This window comes from Candoia aspera, chromosome 1 (assembly GCF_035149785.1).
Source record: "Candoia aspera isolate rCanAsp1 chromosome 1, rCanAsp1.hap2, whole genome shotgun sequence".
NCBI classification, from domain to species: Eukaryota; Metazoa; Chordata; class Lepidosauria; order Squamata; family Boidae; genus Candoia; species Candoia aspera.
In genome coordinates, this window is record NC_086153.1 from 95,920,959 (window position 1) to 95,942,489 (window position 21,531).

The 21,531-nt window shown below is 39.6% G+C and overlaps 1 protein-coding gene across 4 annotated transcripts in view; it reads left to right on the forward strand.

Moving 5' to 3' along the window:
- The window catches only part of PTPRK (protein tyrosine phosphatase receptor type K), a 419,912-nt gene that overhangs the window by 84,434 nt on the left and 313,947 nt on the right, over window positions 1-21,531 (forward strand). For all 4 annotated transcript variants that reach the window (XM_063310171.1, XM_063310189.1, XM_063310180.1 and 1 more), the window contains exon 2: window positions 1,743-1,865. In XM_063310171.1, the coding sequence (XP_063166241.1) occupies window positions 1,743-1,865 (123 nt within the window). The remainder of the gene's footprint in view (window positions 1-1,742; window positions 1,866-21,531) is intronic.

The following is a 21,531-nucleotide window of genomic DNA, read 5'->3' on the forward strand; positions in this document are numbered from 1 at the left end:
TATGCAGACCTTTAAAACATTTTTATTGAGTCTGAAGCTTCTATACCTAACTGCTTTGAATTCTTCTCCAACTCCTCATCTTCTACTTCTACAAGAGAACATTTGTGGTGCAGTTGTAGCTTTTTATTGAGATTACCACTTTCTTGTTAAAGCCTTAGTCTTTGAGTTTGATCTGTCTGTCTGTCTGTCTGCCTAATTTTTATTAAAGATTTTTAAAAAGGGAGGTAAAAACGAATACTTATATAAAGTAAGAAAAAGAAATCAAAGAGAAAGCTAAAAGTGCAAGAAAGAAAAAAGAGTAAAAGAAAAATAGAAATAAAAGAAAAAAGATACAAAGAAATAGCTTCCAATCTTCCTTACAGCTGTTATAGGTACAATTATAAATTTACCTCTTACTCTCTGGCTGCCACACAACTCTCTTCTTTCTATAATCTATCCTGTCTAATCATCAAAACCATAAATCATAAATTCATTTTTTTCTGTATCAGGCAAAAAGTCCATAAGGGGTTTCCAGTCAGCAGTAAATTTAGGTATTGTCTTTTCTGTGATCAAAGAACTCAATTTAGCCATCTCAGCAAGTTCTATCATCTTTACCAACCATTCCTCCGTCGTGGGTAATGCCAAATCTTTCCATCTTTGTGCATATAACTGCAGACTGCATCTTGCTGCAGTTATGTACAAACACAAAGTTCCATGATTTTTTTCCAACTGTCCATCAATCCCAAAAGAGAAACCTCTGGTCTCAATTGTATATTAATCTTTAAAATCCTCTGAATCAGTGTATGTATTTGAATCCATAATTTTCTAGCGTTTTTACACGTCCACCAAACATGATAAAATGTCCCTTCTTGTTGTTCAAATCCATAAATTCTTTTGTCTACTTTAAATCTTGCTGTTAATTGAAAATAAGAGAACCATAGACAACTGTATTCCTCTGCCACCAGTTCTCTTGATTTTATTTTACATTCCCCTGACAAAATTCTAGTATCTCACGATAAGTTAGCCATTTGTGCTTGCCTATTATTTGTTGTCTATGAAATGCTTCTTGTGCTGAGAGCCACAAAGGTGTTTTGGGGCACAACCTGGGTTTGTATCTATTCCATATTTTCAATATAGCATGTCTAACATAATGATTTTTACAATCCACATTAACCTTGACTTTATCGTACCACAGTTTTTGGGTTTGTTCTTGACAGAGCAGTATTCTTATTGGCTATGCACATTGAGAGAACAGCTGAATTTGAGCAAATCCCCATGACCCAGATTGGGACTGGAGGGTGATGCCAGCCCCTGATCTACCTACACAAGCAAATTCAGACCAGAAGTTGCTTGTAGTGTTTGCAGTTATACTACTATTGTTGTCACTTCACTTTTTCATGAAAGTGTTCCTCCTCTTGTGGCATTGTTACACTAATATTACTGCACACAGCCGTTCTAGATAATAACAGCCACCAGCTGGATTCTAGAATCACTCTTTTGCTAAGACTGGAAGAGGCAGTGTGTGAATGAGAGAAGGACCTAGGCCACATTAGAAGAGGCTGACTGCCCCAATTTGCTGACAAGAAATGATGAGGTTGGGCAGGAAAATCCTAAAGCCTGCAGCACACACTGTCATACATTTTCAGCATTTTTCTGTTCAGAGGCTCACTGAAGTTTGACCAAAAAGCCATGTTTTTAAAAAATATGTATAACTAATTATATAAACTAGTTTTTATGCATTGATTGATTCCCCTTTCTTTTAGGAGGTTGCACCTTTGAAGATGGCCCAGGACCTTGTGATTATCACCAGGACCCCTATGATGATTTTGACTGGGTGCATGTTAGTGCTCAAGAGCCTCATTACCTCCCCCCTGAGATGCCTCTAGGTAAGTGTGCAGAGTGTTGGTAAACACAAATACTTTGTGGGATGTTACTGGATGCATGGGTTTTTCCTCACCCTGATCAACCTGAGAAATGTTCCTCAGGGAACAATGTGGTTGAACAAATGAGGTTGTAGTAAGAATTATCTTTGTACTCAAGTGAAAGAAGGAACAATATACTTAACTGGATAGGCTTCTAGATCTAACTTTACTATAAATGTATGCTTATTGTACACCAGTCTAACAGAATTCTAGTAAGAAATGACCTAGATTTGCAGACCTTCTGAGAAATCAGCACAGTGACTAAGACAATTACAGTGCACGCTAAGCCTCAGAATTGTTCTTCAATCAAAAACTCCTTTATCTTATAGAAGACACTACAACACTCAGCAGCATAAAGATTCTACTTCTACACTATAATTACCTTAGTTTCCAAGATTCGTACTACTAGTGTCATTGCTCATATAACCAAAATGCCAACATGAGCACCACCCATGAGCAAGACAAAGGTATGGATGGGACATGGGGAAGTGGAATATTGAGTGTCCAGTGAGGTGCTCAATGGCCAGGAAGCTGGAATTGCTGGAATACTGAGCAACAGCCTTGCATCCTTTCAGATAATAACACTGTGGGTTAGTAAAGAGAGCCTCAAGCAATTTGATGCCTTCCAGATGGCACTGGAGAGTCAGCATGGTGGAGTAATTAAGGTACCAAACAGGCTAAAGTCCAGATTCACCCTCAGCCATGGAAGTTCACTTGAGAACCCCATAATCTCAAGCCAACCTACCTTACAGAGCTGTTCTGGAAAAAACTGGGAGAGAGAATATTGTATATTTTTCCTTTAATTCTGAAAGAAAAACAACATATAAATCAAACAAAATGCTTGGGCGGAGTATTGACCTAAGTCATTCACATTTGAATTCTGAAAAGGAATGCAGTAGAATAACACTTTTTTCACAGTAAGAATTAGCTGTCACCTTCAAAGCAGTTAAAAACTAAATAATTAAAGCTGTTGCACTCAGTAGTTGCCAAAAATGGTGTGACTGTAACTTGTACTGGACAAACTCCACAGTAAGTAAAGAATGTAAATATGGTTATATCTGATGGATTGACTAACTGCAACTTCTAGACTAGGATGTGCAAAAGATTTCTGCCCTAAAACGGTTGAGTGTTGTGTGTGTGAAACAAAACAGTTTTGACAATTTCATTGTGAGGTCGCAACAGAACACACCATTTTGGTCCCAAGCATGAAACAAAGCTGAATTGTTTCAAGCAGCATTCTTTGGATTGTTCTAACTGTTCAGGGCACTGATTGGACCTCTTCTGTGGATTATTACGGGACTGCCTTATTTATTTAGTTATTTATTTCCTCCAAAATCTTTTCAAGCCAAATCTAGTCCCTGTTACAGTTAATTCTGACTGATGGGGAATGTGGGAGTAGAGTGTTGAGAGGAAAGCAGAAGTTATATACATGCTTTGGCAGCTTGCCTGGGAAGTGTCTCTGTCTCTCTCTCTCTCTCTCTTAAATTGCAACATCAGACTTCATGAAACTGGTTGGATGTGTTGCATCTTTGTTGTGCTGGGCTCTGTTTTGCAGGCGGGTAAGATGAAGTTCTATCTGCATGATTGCACTTCGTGTTCAGGTGCTACTAAGGCTGTTGTGTGAATTTCAGGACTACGAAGTACAGTGTTGATTTGGTTAATTTGTTAGGTTTGTGTGGTTTCTGCACAGTTTGTTTGCGCTTGTGTCCTCTTGGTGCTGAGTTTCACTGTGAAGGTTCTGTGTGAGTTTGGGCAGCCCTGTCAAGCTTGGGCATTTGTGTGAATTCTTTACATGCTATTCTATGTTGTTGAAATGTACTATATTCACGTACAGTTAAGAATCACAGCTTTTTTGCCCCAGAAAGTGAATCAGCCAGGAATGACACTGTTACTTTTCTTGACTTGCAGTTGGCATGGAGGCTGCCACTGTCCCCCCACCCCAACACATGCTGAATCTGCTAAAATCTTGCCAAATGATGTTTCACAGAAAAATTGGTCAAGGATTTTTTTTAATGCAGAACATAAATATAACCTTATAGAGAATATGGGCTAATTGAAAGGGAATGTTAATGAGATTAGCTGCTCTCTTTATCCTCTAATCTCTTGACTGAGAAATTTGGAGGGTTCATTTAAATTGGAAAGGCTTGTGTCTGTTCTCCCTGATAACCGATTCTAAAAGATTATTCGGAGAGTGAAAGCAGAGTTGTGTTCCCATCAGTTCCTACGGAGATGTATTTTAAAGTTTAAAGCATATTTTGAAAATCATCCCCTCAGCCATTTTTTTCAGTAAGTAGTGGTTATCATGGACGTGATTATACATGTGATGGAAATGTGAATGCTCCGATGGTGCCTTGGACTAATGCGATTTGACCATGCCATGAACAACGACGTCCGATGACAACTGGGAGTCGCGCCAATCATGGCAAAACTGTGGGAAGGAAGGCTCAGATGGTATGGACACTTCATACACGGCAAAGAAGACTCAGTGGCAAGAACAGCCATGCGTCTGGACCCTGGTGGCCGGCGACCCTGTGGTAGACCCAAGAAATGGTGGATGGACCGCATTAAGGAGGATATGTGTGAACGTCACCCCTGAAGATGCCTTGGATCGAGTCAAATGGAGATGGATATGCTGACAAGTGGACCCTGCCATGGCGTGGGGATAATGCTAGGAAGAAGAAGAAGTGGTTATCATGGACCAAAACTTCACATGTTTTTGTGGACTGAAAAACAAGAAAACGGCAGCTGGTCCTGTGGTCCCCTTGATCTGATTCTTCAAGGCCAGGGAACAAACAACACAAGGACTACCGGAACTCTACTTTATTGCTATAGAGTAGAATCACAGGGTCTTGAAAGCCTGCCAGCATTTCCTTCTGCCCCTGCTTATACCAAGCCAAGGCAGGGTTATTTTGAGTCTCTTTCTCACACTTTCTCTTTCCCAGGACTGAATGATCTCTTAACCAGTTCTCCTAACAATTCTTGCATTCCTTTGACAAGACTGTGTCTGGACTCTTCTACCCTGATGGATGCAACACTCTCCTAGGAAAGAGTGTGTTTGATTTGGGGAACTGCAGACAGATGCTGTGTGCACACCCACCCTCCTGCAAATCACCTTTTCCTCTTGCGATCCAGATCCTGCAGAGTACCATGATAGTTACCTTCAAACTGTAACAGTAGTGTAGCAGGTAATATTCCCAGAAAGTTTATTGACATAACAATGAAAATAAAGGAATAAACACCTATGCACTTGGAGTACTCTACACACACACACAGACACACACAGAGAGACACTTGCTGAAATTGGTGTAAGGTAATGGGTTCATGTCTTTTCAGCATGTTTTTAAAATACTTATACTTGATTACAAACATTACGTTTATGTTTAGGGCACTGGGGGAAGGCAGGCAGAAGAAAAGAAAAAGACGGACCTTCTGGCTGTTCTTCAGTTTGGGAATACCACTAGGATTCTGATTTATGGAAATGTTTTCATTGTTAATTACTACTGTGGACAAGATAATGAATAACTGAAGAGGTACAGCATAGATGACCTTGTCTGTTCACCTTTGATGAACAGCTTAATTGGTGCTTTCTCGACAGACTGATATGCTGAGCAAAATGAATGCTTCTGAAATTCAAGTTCATTTTTCAATTAATGGGATATTAAATAATTAATCATGCAAAAGGAAGAAATAAAGGTCAGAACTACTTTATTTATCCCTTCAAACAACTTGCCACTATGTAAGGATGGAATAAGGGACCTTTGCACTATAAAATTAATCCTACCTGCTTGCAACACCACCATCCTTTTTCTTGTCTACATTTCTCTAATTAATTATACTTAAAAGCAAGCACTCTTTCACTTTTATAACTAGCAATTAGGCTTTCACTTTTATGTGGTTCCAATTGATAAATGGTTGAACGCTACACTGCATCTTCCTCATTAAGTTTGATAATGTATTACGGATCTATTTAAACCAATTCTTGTCCCCTGGGTGATTGCATGATGTCCACTGTTATTCCAGCATGTGAGGGAAATCAGTGTTTATGTTGAATCAGCTTTCTCTGGACTAGTGAATCACTGTCAAATTATTAGAAATATTAGGTTGGATCCATAGTGGTAGTCTGTTCATGTTACAATCCCCTGAGCAGATGTGTATTAACAATGTTTCCACAAATTCATTTTCATCAATTTTTGCTGTTTAACATGTTTCCCGTCCACCCCTCCTTTTTCTCCAAAAAGACAATTGATCCTATGTTGCAGAAATCATAGTTGAATGCAAGAGTGAATCATCAAAAGTCACTTTATCATTTCACCAGCAGGTAGGGAGGTAAATGACACAATTATACATGAGCATGTTTCATGTGCAACATTTAAATATTCTAACAAATCATTAAAGAATTAAGACAAATGTTTATATGAAATTTGTGGATTAGGTTGTAGCATTACATAAAATTGAATGCATTCATGTAGTGACTGGGTTTATAAGTTGTCCTAAACCAGGATTTCTTAAACAAACCATAGTAGAAGACCAATGATTCAGTAGTCAAGAAGAACACTACCGTAAGACAGTTTATTGACCATAGTGTCTAGGTTTGCACAGTGCTTTGAACCATGATTTGTTGAATAAATGTGTCTTACAGAAGATACTAAACCAAAGCTAACGAAACTACGTCATGATTTGTTCTGGATGAGCCAAGCCAATGAAAGCAATTTCTTTCCATACTTGAATCATACAAAATGTTGATAGGCTTCATGTAGTTTATATATTTTGTTCTTATTGATCTGAACATCTAGAAATAGTTTAAATTAATGCACAGATCCAAAGCAAGTTATTATATGTGCCTAGTTTAGAATGAGGGTGAAATGAAATGATGCCTCAAGCATTTTAAAGTTCAGCGGTAGATGAAATTCACTGCAGGTATTGCCTGCTTGATGGGCAGGCAGTCTCTCCCCCCCACTCCCATTTCCTATCTAAACAATCAACAGTGTGTCTAGAATCTGACAGTCACGGGCAGTCATGCAGTGGTTGTGAATTCCCAACATCACAATTTCTCTTTCTTCACTCTCCTTTTTTGTTCTCTTCTCCTGGTTTAAAATATTGATCCTCCGTGAGGAGAAGCTATCCTTGTAGAAATAGTACTGCTTCACTGTAAAGGGGAAGGAAGCAAGCAAGCAAGCAAGCTATTGCTAACCTGATCAAGCAGCAAGTATTCTAAGGAACATTAGCTTCATTTCATATTAAGGGCACACTGGTGCCAGATTTTGTTATGTAGTCTGTTTTCTTATTGGCAGATATTGTTAAATTAATTGTTTTGTTGGTTGTTTTAGTGCCAGTATTTGTTTACTGGGTTCTGAGCCAATTTTACTGGATTGATTTGTAGTCATTCTGTTCTTGGGGCTCTGTCTTGTTTTATGTTGTACCATGCCTTGGTGATGGCGCACAATACATAAATTGTTATTGTTATTGCCTCACCTTACACTGATTCATTAGCTCAAGCCAGCCATTTCCCTCTCCCCTTCCTCCATCATGTTGATAGAGCTTCAGCCTCCTTTCTTGAAACTGGCTCTACCTCCACACATTGGATAGGACTTAACTCCCTGCTCCCCCATTCCAGGTGCTCTAACAACATTCAACCAGAGTCCAGTTACTAAAAAAAAAGAGTCCACTTGCAGAACTGCTGACATGCCATTATGTGTTGTTTTTATTTGATTATTGTACTCCGCTCAGAGTCACTTTCTGTGAGATGGGCAGCCATATAAATTCCATCGTTCGATCAATCAATCAATCATGTCACCTTCAGAATTTCAAGGAGTTTTTAAATGCAATGAAGAAATGACTCCATGGTGGCCAAGAAGCCTTTGAAAGATTGTAATGCTTTTGTTTATATTTGTTTCCTCACATAATATTCCATCAAAGAATTCCATTATTAGAGGGCTCAATTAAAAAAAAGAGAAAAGAAAAACTTTTTGTACAGTAACTGATAGGATAAGGAAAAAATTCAAGTCAGCTGGTAAGTGTCAGGAATATTTTAGTTAGGTTGTTTTGAAAGAATCTCCTGGAGGGATTTCCAGGTTTAAAATATGATCAACTCTACAGATAGAACAGTCTCTCTTGAATTTGTAATAGATCTTGAACTGTTACTTTTTATTGACCTGGGCCACCCAGTTTAAATCATGAGGAAAAGAAATGATCACTTTGTGCTTATAATATTGAGTTAAAAATGTAAAAAGACTCGTATTTGAAAATACAGTACTCCTTAATGTTTAAAAAAATGTCTCTTAGCTGTGGCGTCCTCCTAGGAATATTAGATTTTGCTTTTAATTAATTTTACAGTAACATTTATTTCATTCATTTAGAAATGAAATGTTAAGACTACATTAATGGTGAGAATGCCATCCTTTTAGGCAGACAAGTTCAAATGCAATATTCTTATTTGTATTAGTTTGTTTCACTCAGGATTGAAACACATGATAAAAATTACTTGACACATTTCAGTTTTAATGTTTCTTTTCTTGCCATGAAAACTTTTTGATTTGCTTGACATCTGAACTTTGGACATATTTTTAAATAGATTAAATAAGCATTTGAAATAAGCATTATGTTCAGAGTGCCTTGTTTGGATACACACTTGAATTATTTATTTTCATATGGAAGAATGCTCATATGGTCGGCTATTTTGTTAATTTCAAATTTAATCAACAGCACCTAATCCATTAAGGGCAAAGGACCAGTCAGTAGGAGGTTCATCTGAAGTTAAAATATGGGTGGACAATTTCAGACCATGGTTGCATGTGGATTCCTTGTGCCTCTTTTATGATCATTAGATTACTCTCTAATGCAGTTACTGAGAAAATGACTATGTAATGCTCTACCATTTTGAAATATAAATCACATGATAGCTTTGTTGTTGTTTATTCATTTAGTCGCTTCCGACTCTTCGTGACTTCATGGACCAGCCCACGCCAGAGCTTCCTGTCGGTCGTCAACACCCCCAGCTCCCCCAGGGACAGGTCCGTCACCTCTAGGATATCATCCATCCATCTTGCCCTTGGTCGGCCCCTCTTCCTTTTGCCTTCCACTCTCCCTAGCATCAGCATCTTCTCCAGGGTGTCCTGTCTTCTCATTATGTGGCCAAAGTATTTCAGTTTTGCCTTTAATATCATTCCCTCAAGTGAGCAGTCTGGCTTTATTTCCTGGAGGATGGACTGGTTTGATCTTCTTGCAGTCCAAGGCACTCTCAGAATTTTCCTCCAACACCACAGTTCAAAAGCATCGATCTTCCTTCGCTCAGCCTTCCTTATGGTCCAGCTCTCGCAGCCATATGTTACTACAGGGAACACCATTGCTTTAACTATGCGGGCCTTTGTTGTCAGTGTGATGTCTCTGCTCTTAACTATTTTATCGGGATTTGTCATTGCTCTTCTCCCAAGGATTAAGCGACTTCTGATTTCCTGACTGCAGTCAGCATCTGCAGTAATCTTTGCACCTAGGAATACCAAGTCTTTCACTGCTTCTACATTTTCTCCCTCTATTTGCCAGTTATCAATCAAGCTGGTTGCCATAATCTTGGTTTTTTTGAGGTTTAGCTCCAAGCCAGCTTTTGCACTTTCTTCTTTCACCTTCATCATAAGGCTCCTCAGTTCCTCTTCACTTTCAGCCATCAAAGTGGTATCATCTGCATATCTGAGATTGTTAATGTTTCTTCCAGAGATTTTAACTCCAGCCTTGGATTCCTCAAGCCCAGCACGTTGCTTGATGTGTTCTGCGTACAAGTTGAATAGGTAGGGTGAGAGTATACAGCCCTGCCGTACACCTTTCCCAATCTTAAACCAGTCCGTTGTTCCATGGTCTGTTCTTACTGTTGCTACTTGGTCGTTATACAGATTCTTCAGGAGGCATACAAGATGACTTGGTATCCCCATACCACTAAGAACTTGCCACAATTTGTTATGGTCCACACAGTCAAAGGCTTTAGAATAGTCAATAAAACAGAAATAGATGTTTTTCTGAAACTCCCTGGCTTTTTCCATTATCCAGCAGATATTGGCAATTTGGTCTCTAGTTCCTCTGCCTTTTCTAAACCCAGCTTGTACATCTGGCAATTCTCGCTCCATGAACTGCTGAAGTCTCCCTTGCAGGATCTTGAGCATTACCTTACTGGCATGTGAAATGAGTGCCACTGTTCGATAGTTTGAACATTCTTTAGTGTTTCCCTTTTTTGGTATGGGGATATAAGTTGATTTTTTCCCAATCTGATGGCCATTCTTGTGTTTTCCAAATTTGCTGGCATATAGCATGCATTACCTTGACAGCATCATCTTGCAAGATTTTGAACAGTTCAGCTGGGATGCCGTCGTCTCCTGCTGCCTTGTTATTAGCAATGCTTCTTAAGGCCCACTCAACCTCACTCTTCAGGATGTCTGGCTCTAGCTCACTGACCACACCGTCAAAGCTATCCCCGATATTGTTATCCTTCCTATACAGGTCTTCTGTATATTCTTGCCACCTTTTCTTGATCTCTTCTTCTTCTGTTAGGTCCTTGCCATCTTTGTTTTTGATCATACCCATTTTTGCCTGGAATTTACCTCCAATGTTTCTAATTTTCTGGAAGAGGTCTCTTGTCCTTCCTATTCTATTGTCTTCTTCCACTTCCGCACATTGCTTGTTTAAAAATAATTCCTTATCTCTTCTGGCTAACCTCTGGAATTTTGCATTTAATTGGGCATATCTCCCCCTATCACTGTTGCCTTTTGCTTTCCTTCTTTCTTGGGCTACTTCTAGTGTCTCAGCAGACAGCCATTTTGCCTTCTTGGTTTTCTCTTTCTTTGGGATGTATTTTGTTGCCGCCTCCTGAACAATGCTGCCAACTTCTGTCCAGAGTTCTTCCGGGACCCTATCTACTAAGTCCAGTCCCTTAAATCTATTCTTCACCTCCACTGCATATTCCTTAGGAATATTAGTGAGCTCATATCTAGCTGATCTGTGGGTCTTCCCTAATCTCTTGAGTCTGATCCTAAATTGTGCAAGAAGAAGTTCGTGATCTGAACTACAGTCAGCTCCAGGCCTTGTTTTTACTGACTGTACAGATGTCCGCCACCTTTGGCTGCAAAGGATGTAATCAATCTGATTTCAGTGTTGTCCATCTGGTGAAGTCCATGTATAAAGCCGTCTCTTAGGTTGTTGGAAGAGAGTGTTTGTTATGCAGAGTGAATTGTCTTGGCAAAATTCTATCAGCCTATGTCCTGCTTCATTTTGTTCTCCCAGGCCATACTTACCTGTAATTCGAGGTGTCATTTGACTGCCCACCTTAGCATTCCAGTCTCCCGTGATGAAAATAACATCTCTTTTAGGCGTGTTGTCCAGTAGGTGCTGCAGATCCTCATAGAACTGCTCTACTTCAGCTTCTTCAGCATTTGTGGTTGGGGCGTATATTTGGATCACTGTGATGTTAGATGGCTTGCCCTGAATTCGAATTGAGATCATTCTGTCGTTTTTTGGGTTGTATCCAAGCACTGCTTTAGCCACTTTACTATTAATTATGAAGGCTACTCCATTTCTTCTGTGGTCCTCTTGTCCACAGTAGTAGATCTGGTGGTCATTTGATGTGAAGTGGCCCATTCCAGTCCATTTCAGTTCACTGACTCCCAGAATGTCTATCTTTAATCTTGACATCTCACCAATCACCACATCCAATTTGCCCTGGCTCATAGATCTTACATTCCAGGTTCCAATGGTGTGTTGATCCTTAGAACATCGGATTCGCCGTTCACCACCAGTACCGTCGGCCGCTAGCCATCCTTTCGGCTTTGAGCTAGCTGCGTCGTCATGTCTGGGGCTAGTTGAGCTCATCCTCTGTTCCTCCCCAGTAGCATTTTGACCATCTTCCGACCTGGGGGTCTCATCTTCTGATGGTATACCGACATATCTCTGGTTGTACTGATCCATTTAGTTTTCACGGCAAGAATACTGGGGTGGGTTGCCATTGCCTTCCCCAGGGATCGCATTTAGTCTGACCTCTCTGTCATGACCTTCCCGTCTTGGGTGGCCCTTCACGGTTTAGCTCATGGCATCATTGAGGTGCTCAAGCTCCAGCACCACGACAAGGTAACGATCCTTTGCTGAAGCATGATAGCTTAGGGGAGGCAATATGAAGTTCATGGAGATTATCAGACCAATAGAATATATCACATGCTGTAATGGTTGCCTATTCTAAAATACTATCAGGCTCATGAGCAGGAATTCAAAGATATCTGATTTATTAAAGAATAGTATGCAGGATCACAGAGAAAACTGAGAATGATAAAAGCGCGCCAAATGCAAACTAAAAACGCTCGGTGCAGATGAAATCCCTCTCCGCCGTAGAATCTTCCCAGGCTCACAATCCCAGGTGCTCCTAACGGCTTCTGATGGTCTGCGGGAAAAGTCCTTGAACAGAGCACATAACCCAAACACATTCTATTGTACTGATTTCACATACAGAGCTTAGTACAAGGTTTCACAGCAGCTCCCTCCCAACAGAAACACACGTCAGCGCCATGGCATGTGAAACGTTACGATGTATACTGTACATTGAAACAGTGAACATGACATATGCACTATCAGAGGTGGCCAAGGGAGGGAGGGAGGAACTGGAATGACAGAGAATAGGCAGAATGATGGAATATGATGTGCTGGGAATTGCTCAAGGAAGAGAAGGGGTGACACACATCAGCCCTACTCGCTCTATTTTTGCTGGAACCCAAAACAGACAAAATGTTCCAGGTTACTGTTCTGTTGAGCTGTGATCAACAGAATGGTTTGTCAGAAACTTTGGAATGCAGTGGCTTGTTTTTGGTTCAAAACAAAATATTTTCCCCATTTTGTGCACTGTTTATCACGGGTTCATTTGGATGGTTCAAGCGAAACAGACAAATAGGTATGAGCTTCACTCTAAAGGCATTCTGTGTATTGTGTCAGCTGAGTCTGCTTCTTTCTGTTGGTGCCTTTGGAAGTTTTTTATTTATAGACGTAACATTTTGTGGTCTGTAATCTTGAAGTTACTCATTGTGGCTTCTAGGGCAAGTCTTTGGTAAGTTCCATTTTTAAAAACAGGCTGGATACAGCACCGTAGGTTTGCAGCAGAAAATTGGCCAGTTTTAGTGGTGTAGTATTTTCCCCTTTCATATAAAAAAATGTAAGTGGGAATGGGAGCAGGAATCTTCTGAGAGGTTAACTGCTGTCATTCTCACCTGTAAGAGCGCCCTACCGTACTCCCCAGCCTGAAATAATGTTGCTGAAATATGGCCATTTTGCCATGAATTTTATCAGCACTTGGAATGGGTTGGGAGTATTTAAAGCTGGAAATGGAAAAAGTCAACAATTTTACCCCCACCCTTTCTGACTATAGCACCACACTTCTGCTGGAGATGCTTGCTCCGGGAGCATGCTATTGTCCCCACCCCATTATAACCTAATAGAATAAATGGATGAAATTTTACCATCCACAGAACATTACTACTTGCAGATTTTTCTTTTTTCCTTAGTTTTAAGTTAGTCTTTATTTATCTAAGCTTCTTAAAATAAAGCCCACCATTATGCATATTAAGTTTTCTCTTCTCTTGTATTTCCTGGCTCTGTTTCTACTATCTTTATTTCGTCTTTCCAATGGGTGGCTTGCGTAGAAGAAAGGAGGTGGAATTCCTGCTCCAGGGTTTGTAAGATAAGGGTGAGAATGATGGTGCAAGATCAGATTTTTCTATCTTCTTGTCCTTTGTGCAAGACACTTTAAATTGCTGGGGGGTATCTTTGTCCTGTTCTACAGTGGTGGTTCAGCTCCTTCCCTGCTCAGTGCTGCCTTATCTCTTCAGTTTGGTGTCCTGTCTGAACATGACTAATTGAAAGTATACATAATAGAAGCCTTTAGAGCTGTGGTTTACATTTCAGTATTGGAAAATTCTGACCTTTGTGCTCACACAGGTAGCAAGGGTACATTTAGATTCAGCCCCTAAAGACAGCCAAGCTTTCAGAAGTTAGAGGCTCTGCTTTTAATCAAGATATGTTGCTTTTTGAATGCCTTCTGGTGGAAAATGCAACAGAAATAAGTCATGACCCCCTGAAATCCAGAAGTTTTTTTTTCTTTCTTTCTTTGGATAGACTTGATTATATAATCCTGGAAAGCTGTTCAGTCAGCTTTCCCATCCATCAAGTGCAGTAAAACCACTGGTGTAATGAGACATGGTTGTCACTTATTAAAGCTCTGATTAAAATGCTGATAGCTTTATTCTTGTTCTCTACCTAGAAAACAAAGATTCCACAGTCTTACCATTTTCTTATACCTGACCTAGAGGGGTGTTAAGGCAGCATAGCTACATTAAAACTGGAAAACTGGCATAATGAGGGCAGTTAAATATTACATATCCAATCAGAAGTGGATTGCACAGAAGAAATACCAATTGCCACCACCTTGCTCACTTACCATATCTCCCCCCCCCAAAAAAAACCTGCTAAAAGGCTGAAACTTGCAATTCCACTCATTTATTCCTATTGCTATGTCATCGCTGTGATTTTTGCACTTCTCAGTGGCAAAAGAAAAGAAAAAGAGTAGTTACTGATCACAGCATATGTGGTCACCAGTAGATCCCCAGGAATCTGAGCTTAAGATGGAAGGATAGAGCCTTTGAGTCAGTGTTGACTCCTGGCAACTGTCTGGAAAAGTCCCCCCCCCCCTTTGGGGGGGCAAGATTTCAGAAGTGTGTCTGACTCCACAATCAAATGATTGATGAATCGTTTGATTGGGTTTGTCTGCCATGATGAGTCAACACGTGTCAAGAACCAGATGGGAGGGGGAACACCAAGGAGTGTGAAAGTATTCTGTTTGGGTTGAAAAGGGGAAGTCAAGGTCATACCATCAGAGACATCTGTGCTTGGCATGACTGACATTGGAATTAGGTGGGAAGAGATGTAAGAGGGAAGCGGGGTATCTGGTAGCTTTTAATTAGGTAGTTTAGGTGGGAGTCTTCAATCGCAGCTTTTCTCTTGATCTGTACACATCCTCAGTAAATCTGAATTCTGCATAAGTCAATTGTGCATGAGTCAGGTCATTATTGGGATCCAAAGTGTCAGTTCTTACAAAGTGGTTTGCCCTTGCCCGCTTCCTGGTGCTGAGAGCAAATGACCAGATCAGGGTCACCCAGCTGGCTTTGTGCCTAAAGTGGAACTAGAACTCACGGTCTCCCAGTTTCTAGCCTGATGTCTTAACCAATACACCAAACTGGTCCTGGTGCTCTCTGTCTCTTTTTCTGTGTCTCTGGGATTCCACAGGGCAAATGGATGTGGAGAGAGAAGGAACCAGCATAGAATCACTTCGGTTGGTAGATCTTCCCAGTTTCTTTATGGGCACCAGGTAGATGGACTTATGCTGGCACTTCATGTTGGCAGATGCTGGGAAAGCCTTTAGCCCAGGAGAGGTCAAAAAAGTCACACACCAAGCATTTCTATAAAAATAATTTATTTACAGAAAGCAAAAACAAAAGCAAAACATTTAAAGTACGTAGCTCCCTTTGGAGCAAGCCTTGCTGAGCTACATTTCCAGCAGAGAGAAAAAGAAGGAAGTGAGAACAAGTCCGGGCAGGATTCCACCCCTCCCCCCAGGCTATTTGCATGAAGCAGGTGAGAGGAGACAATCTAATACAACCCCTTCACCTGGCCAAAATGATTAGGCACATATAGCAGTCTTAATCTGTTAGTAGGAAAACCTCAACACTTCAGCCATAGATTAACGTTCAGAAGAGGCAAAGGAAGAATCCACATCTCATGCCTTTCTTTTTCCATTTTCCATTTTCCATTGCCCTTTTCTTCTTTCGATCTTCTCCCAGGCCTTGGGTTAGGGTGGTTGGGCTCCTGTTGGATATGTCTGGGGGTGTGGGTGTTGTTAGCCAGACTAGCCATCTGTTCTTTTTGTTTTCTTTTTCTTCCCTTGTTTTTTAAAATAATTTTATTATGTTGTATTTTCTTATTTTCTTTGGTTTTATTGTACACTGCCCAGAGTCAGTCTGGAATCCAATGCTGCCTAAATTAAATATTAACAACAACATCAATAACAACAATAATACTGATTATAAACAATGACATAAGATAGTAGCCAAAGTGATTCACTTGAACATCTGTAAAACTTACCATTTTCTAGCAAGGAAAAATTTATGGGAACATATAGTTGAAAAAGTAGTCCAAAGTGAGCAGGTTTAATCTATCTATCTATCTATCTATCTATCTATCTATCTATCTATCTATCATCTATCTATCTATCTATCTATCTATCTATCTATCTCTATCTCTATCTCTATCTCTATCTATCTATAAATTTATACACCACCCATCTCACTATAAAAGCAACTCTGGGAACTCAAAATATTGTTGGGATTTCCAAATACAAACTGATAAAGGGTTGGTGCATAACACACCACTTTAAACTGGTTGAAAAGAAGAGAGTGTGGATAATTGATGTGACAATACCAGGGGATGGTAGAATAGAAGACAAAGAATTGGAGAAGATCACAACGTATCAAGATCTGAAAATCGAAGTTGAAAGATTATGGCATAAACCAGCAGTGGTGGTCCCAGTGGTTATCGGCACACAGGTGCCATTCCAAAAAGCCTTGGATGGCACTTAGAAAATATGTGCATTGACCAAATTTCCATTTGGCAGTTATAAAAGACGGCACTGCTTGGATCCGCACATATACTATGCTGATATATCACGACATTCTAGGTTGGGAAGGACTCAATGCAAATGAGGGCCAACACCAGCTAAAGGACTGGCAGCTGTGATGTCATATTTTTGTGTATCATCATCAATCATCATCATCATCAACATCATCATCAATCATCAATCATCATCATCCTAAAGAAATAAAGAACATTTTTTTTGAAAAAGACGTTCAGAAGCTATGGGTGGCTTCTTCCAGCTACTCGATTCTCTCTCTCTCAAGGTAGGATTCAGATGCATCAGACCAAAGCTTTCGTTCCATCTGGTGCTGAAGATATGTAATTACTTCCATGGGTCCTTCCTTCCCTCTCACCCTCTCCCACCTCATATTGCTATCCTTACAATCTAAAATTAGGGTAAATCAGGTTTACTGTACACCATGTTTTTCCTAGATCTCAAATGTCTTGGGTTCATTCTTTTCCTTGCAGCATCTGAAATAGCCTTTGGTAATGCATCAGCAGTGACACTGAGGTAGCCTGGTAGAAGAAAATGGGCAGGAAGGATGCCTGCTATCTACTGATCAGCAAGTACTAGAAAGAAATTAAGACTTTGGCCAGTGAACTTATATAATGTATGTATACTGTACATACATCCCATGTGTATGTATAGAGAGAGAGATGCTGCTGGCCACAAGGTGCTAATAAGCACATTTAGGGTCTGAATGATTGTTAGGTTGGGGTAGAAAAAAGCACAAGATTGCTTCAAAGATTTCAGCTCAGTTGCAAACAGTTTTATACTGAAGTTTGAAATTCTCTTCAGTCCATTAGGTGTTGTTATTTAGATGTTTTTTTTTTAATTTGGGCATGGGGCAAAATAAATAAAAAATATAATCCTTTGCCCTGGTTTTTTCTCATTCATAATCTATATATATATTTCTCAGGTTGGGCCATGACAGCTCATATAAGTACTAATGTCTTATTCTATTAGTTTTATCTGTTTAGCAATTGAGTGACAGAATATATGCTGGGAAGGGGAACTGTAATACGAGTGTGTAATCTGGGAAGCACGTTAGTTAAAACAACCCACCCTCCAAAGTGTGTGTGTATGTGTGTGTGTGTGTTTTGAGACAGTTCAACTGTGTACTTCTAATATGACAGGACTGAGCTAGATGGCCTAGTCAGCTGGATTGGTGGTAAGGTAAGGGTGAAGGGGTTAATAGCAGGCTGGGAGTTGATGTGCAGTGTAGGCAAGACACAGTCCATTCCTTTGTGTCACTTGGCACCAATTTGTCATAATACATCTGGGGGAAGGGTAGCAGATTGAGGAAGGCTGCTTTGGATCCTGCCTGTTCTGTTTTTCTTTGCATTGTAATGTACTGTAGTATCGAAGCAGGAAGTTTAAAGTTTATTTTGTAACCTTATTGTCACTAATGTGTAAAATCACTTTTGGTCATCATCTTCAGCATTGGGGACCATGGTTAGGATAATAAAAAAAGAGCAGTCTGCTTTCTGTTTCTTGAAATTCCCCTGCCAGATGTTTTGGGATGAGATTCTCAAATAGTGCCTTTTTTAAAGGCAATTTTAAGGCTTGGTATCTATCCTATAACAAGATATGAATTCATGTAGCATTTCCTATTTTATTTTATGTGCAAAAAGGAAAGAAAAAGAAGCCCACAAAAAATTTCAACTTTCATATGCTAATCAAAACTATCACAAAATTACATTTAAGTCATATTACTTAATAATAAGGAAAATGGGAAATTAAATGTTTAAACTAGTAAATGCAGTCTGGATGTTTAAACCATCTTCCAGTTGGAATTCCCAACAATTTGAACAATTGTTCAAATATAGGAAAAGAGAGAAATTCTTCAGACCATTGGGTATTTGACAGAGAAGAGGTCCTGCCAATCTTGTATGTTTTTACCCCCAATCGCAACAAGTGCCATAATCATTTCCACGGTCCTTCTGTTCATTCCTAAAGTGTTGGCTTTCAGTTCAAAAAAACCTGCCTGAGCATCTATAAAAAATAGGGACTCTTCCCGATCAAAAGTAGTTTGTGAAATAACATCTGTTAAAGGGGAATCATTACCACACAGGACTTGAATGAACAATATTGTATTCTGAGCATGACGTCTCCAATGATAAACTGAACTCATCAATTTATTTTGCAAAAGATCACTGGTGTCCTGTAGACACAAAATATTTTTGTAAGGAATCACTTTTCAGCTATGGAAATATACTCTTACCAAAATTTTGTTCCATTGATGCCCATGAACTGGTATTCCAGTTGCTTTCCATGTCTCTCTGTATCCTTGAATATTGAATTTAATAAATTTCAATAGCCATTTGTAAGCATTATTTTGGAATCAGGCTGTTAAATCCTTTAGAACTAGACTAGGTTCTGAAGCAGAGTGGATGGGTCACGTCTAGATGTGAAAGAGTGTTTTAACTGAAGCTATTGTTGCTTTGCAATTTTGGCACATATTATTTATCTTGCAACTTTTGTTAGTTCTCAAATAACAAAAAATCATCATAGTGTTTCTGAAGTAACACATTCAGAAATAATGTACAGTTGGTATGAATATTGTATGTTATATGCAGTTGTTTACTGTACATGCATGAAATATCATAGAACCTTAGAACTGGAATAACCTATTGAGGCCACCAGGTGCTCAGTGCAGGAATCCAAAATAAAGTTCTTTCAGCGCTTAGCAGTGTAACCTCCATTAGCATGCACTTAGGGAATGGGAACTTACCACATCTTTCGGTAACTGCTCTCTTTGTCAAATTGGTCTTACTCTTTGCTATGCTTGGAATCTGTGGTCCAATGTTGCCTTAGATTCTAGTCCATACTGATATTTAATTAAGGACCTCTCATCTCTTTGGCACTGTTAGATAACCACCAATCAGGAACAAGGAGTTAGAGCTTAGAAGATATTGTAATGATTGCCTACTCTAATAGACTCAGACTCACAAGCAGGAACTTAATGATATCTGATTTATTAAAGAATAGTGTGCAAATACAGAGAAAGCTGAGCATGAGCAAAAGCGCGCCAAATACAAACTAAGAACCTTCGGCTCAAACGTAATCCCTCCCCTTGTCCTGCCGTTGCAAACTCCCCCCCCCCCCGGTGCTGGTAACCGTTTCTGCTGATGTCCTGGGAAAGGAACCTTGAACACACGAGATAACCCAAACACATTCCAATCCGGCCACTAACATATAACAATCCCACGAGATGGAATCCTCCTCCCCTCCCAGACGAAACATGCATCAGCCAAATGACATGCGAAACGTTACGATGTACCGGCAACATTGGAATGGTGAACATGACAGATATAGTTTATCAACCCAATATCTTGCTTCATTGGGAGATGGAGGGAACTAATAACATGATTGTAGACTCTAGTCTTCAAGGTGATTGGATATCCATCTCTCCACTTTATGACTGAGGCAGGGCCAAAGATGCTTCACTCCAGCTGGCTCCCTGACATCTTGTGCATGCTTTCTCTCTGATGAAATTCAATACCTTGAGGGCAGTATAATGGAATCCCAGATCTCAGTTCAGGATGTCAAGAGCTTCCTTGTGTGCAGCATATAAAAAGGGATTCCAAAACCAGGCTATGCTCCTTTCCCCCCACTTTCAATAAGTTGGGAGAAAACAGTATTTTCTCAAAAGAGTTCCGTGGTTTGGAATCCAGAGTATCTCTCTAATTAGAAACATGGGATTTTAATTTTTTAATAGACTCTTTTAATTTTTTCAAAAAGGACAAGAGAGTTCTATAAGGCAGTGCAATAATAGCATAATCTTTTTACAAGAATTCTTATGGGCTCAACATAGACCCCATAACAATTCTAACACTTATGGGTCTATGTTGAGTCCATAAGAATTCTTTAGGTGTTTTGTTTGTAAATATATCTGGAAGAAAAGCAGAAAACTAAACTGAGGTAGTAGGAAATCTCTTGTGGGGTGGACTAAGAGGAGTTGGCTGAGAACAAATTTACTTATTTGCCTTCTGGTATAGGAGTGATCTTGCCTTGCTATATCCACCATGGTAGCCATTTTGAAAATGAACAAGCTTTCTTCCCTGTCAGCCATGTGTGTGAATTACTATAATGTGCTCTCCAAATTGCAGACATAATCCCCGCTTCCCCAATATTGAGGACCTGCCTCAAAGAAGTCCAGTAGTCTATCCTATCTTTAATGACTAATTGCTTCTGCATTTAAGAAGATGGATTATTTCATTTTGCTTATGGTAGCATGTTTAATACTAAGTGCCTTGTTAGGAGGAAAAAAAAAACCCTGAGAGCGTCTATCAAAATAAATTCCTTGAGCTGATTAAGCATCTCCTCTTTCCATTTTAAAACATGCTTAATACAGCTTGTTAATCAATGTTTTGTTTGGTCATTAGTGATATTAACAAGCACAAGTGTGAATCACAGATTGCAGATAACTAGACTGCTGCTGTTTTACTAAACTTAAATGAGGTTGAAAATAATAAAGAAGAGTTCAGATGAATCTACGTCAGTGTCTTGTATCTGGGAATCAGAAATGCCTGAATGTTTTTAGAGGAACAGATGCCGTGCCACATCCCACATAAGGGGGAAAAATCTGTATCGATCTCCCATTAAATATTTCAATCATCTGTTTCTGTCTGTTGCTTTCTCCCTTTATCTAAAGACTGGTTCCTGGCTTGCTTTTGTGGGACCGTTTGTTTTGACTGAAACTTGAATGTTCTTATTTTGGAGCCTCTGCACAGTACCAAAACTTAGTGAGGGGTAATCTTAACATTAAAAAGCGAGCTGTTTGAGCAATCTATGCTCTGTCCCTCTCAGTTTTGTGAGAATAAAAAGAGAAACTTCCTGTCACATCAGGTAAAACTGAAGGTGGAATACACTGCTAGAGAACCAGTCTGGTTGAAATGTAGCCATGGGTTTGGGAGAGAAGAA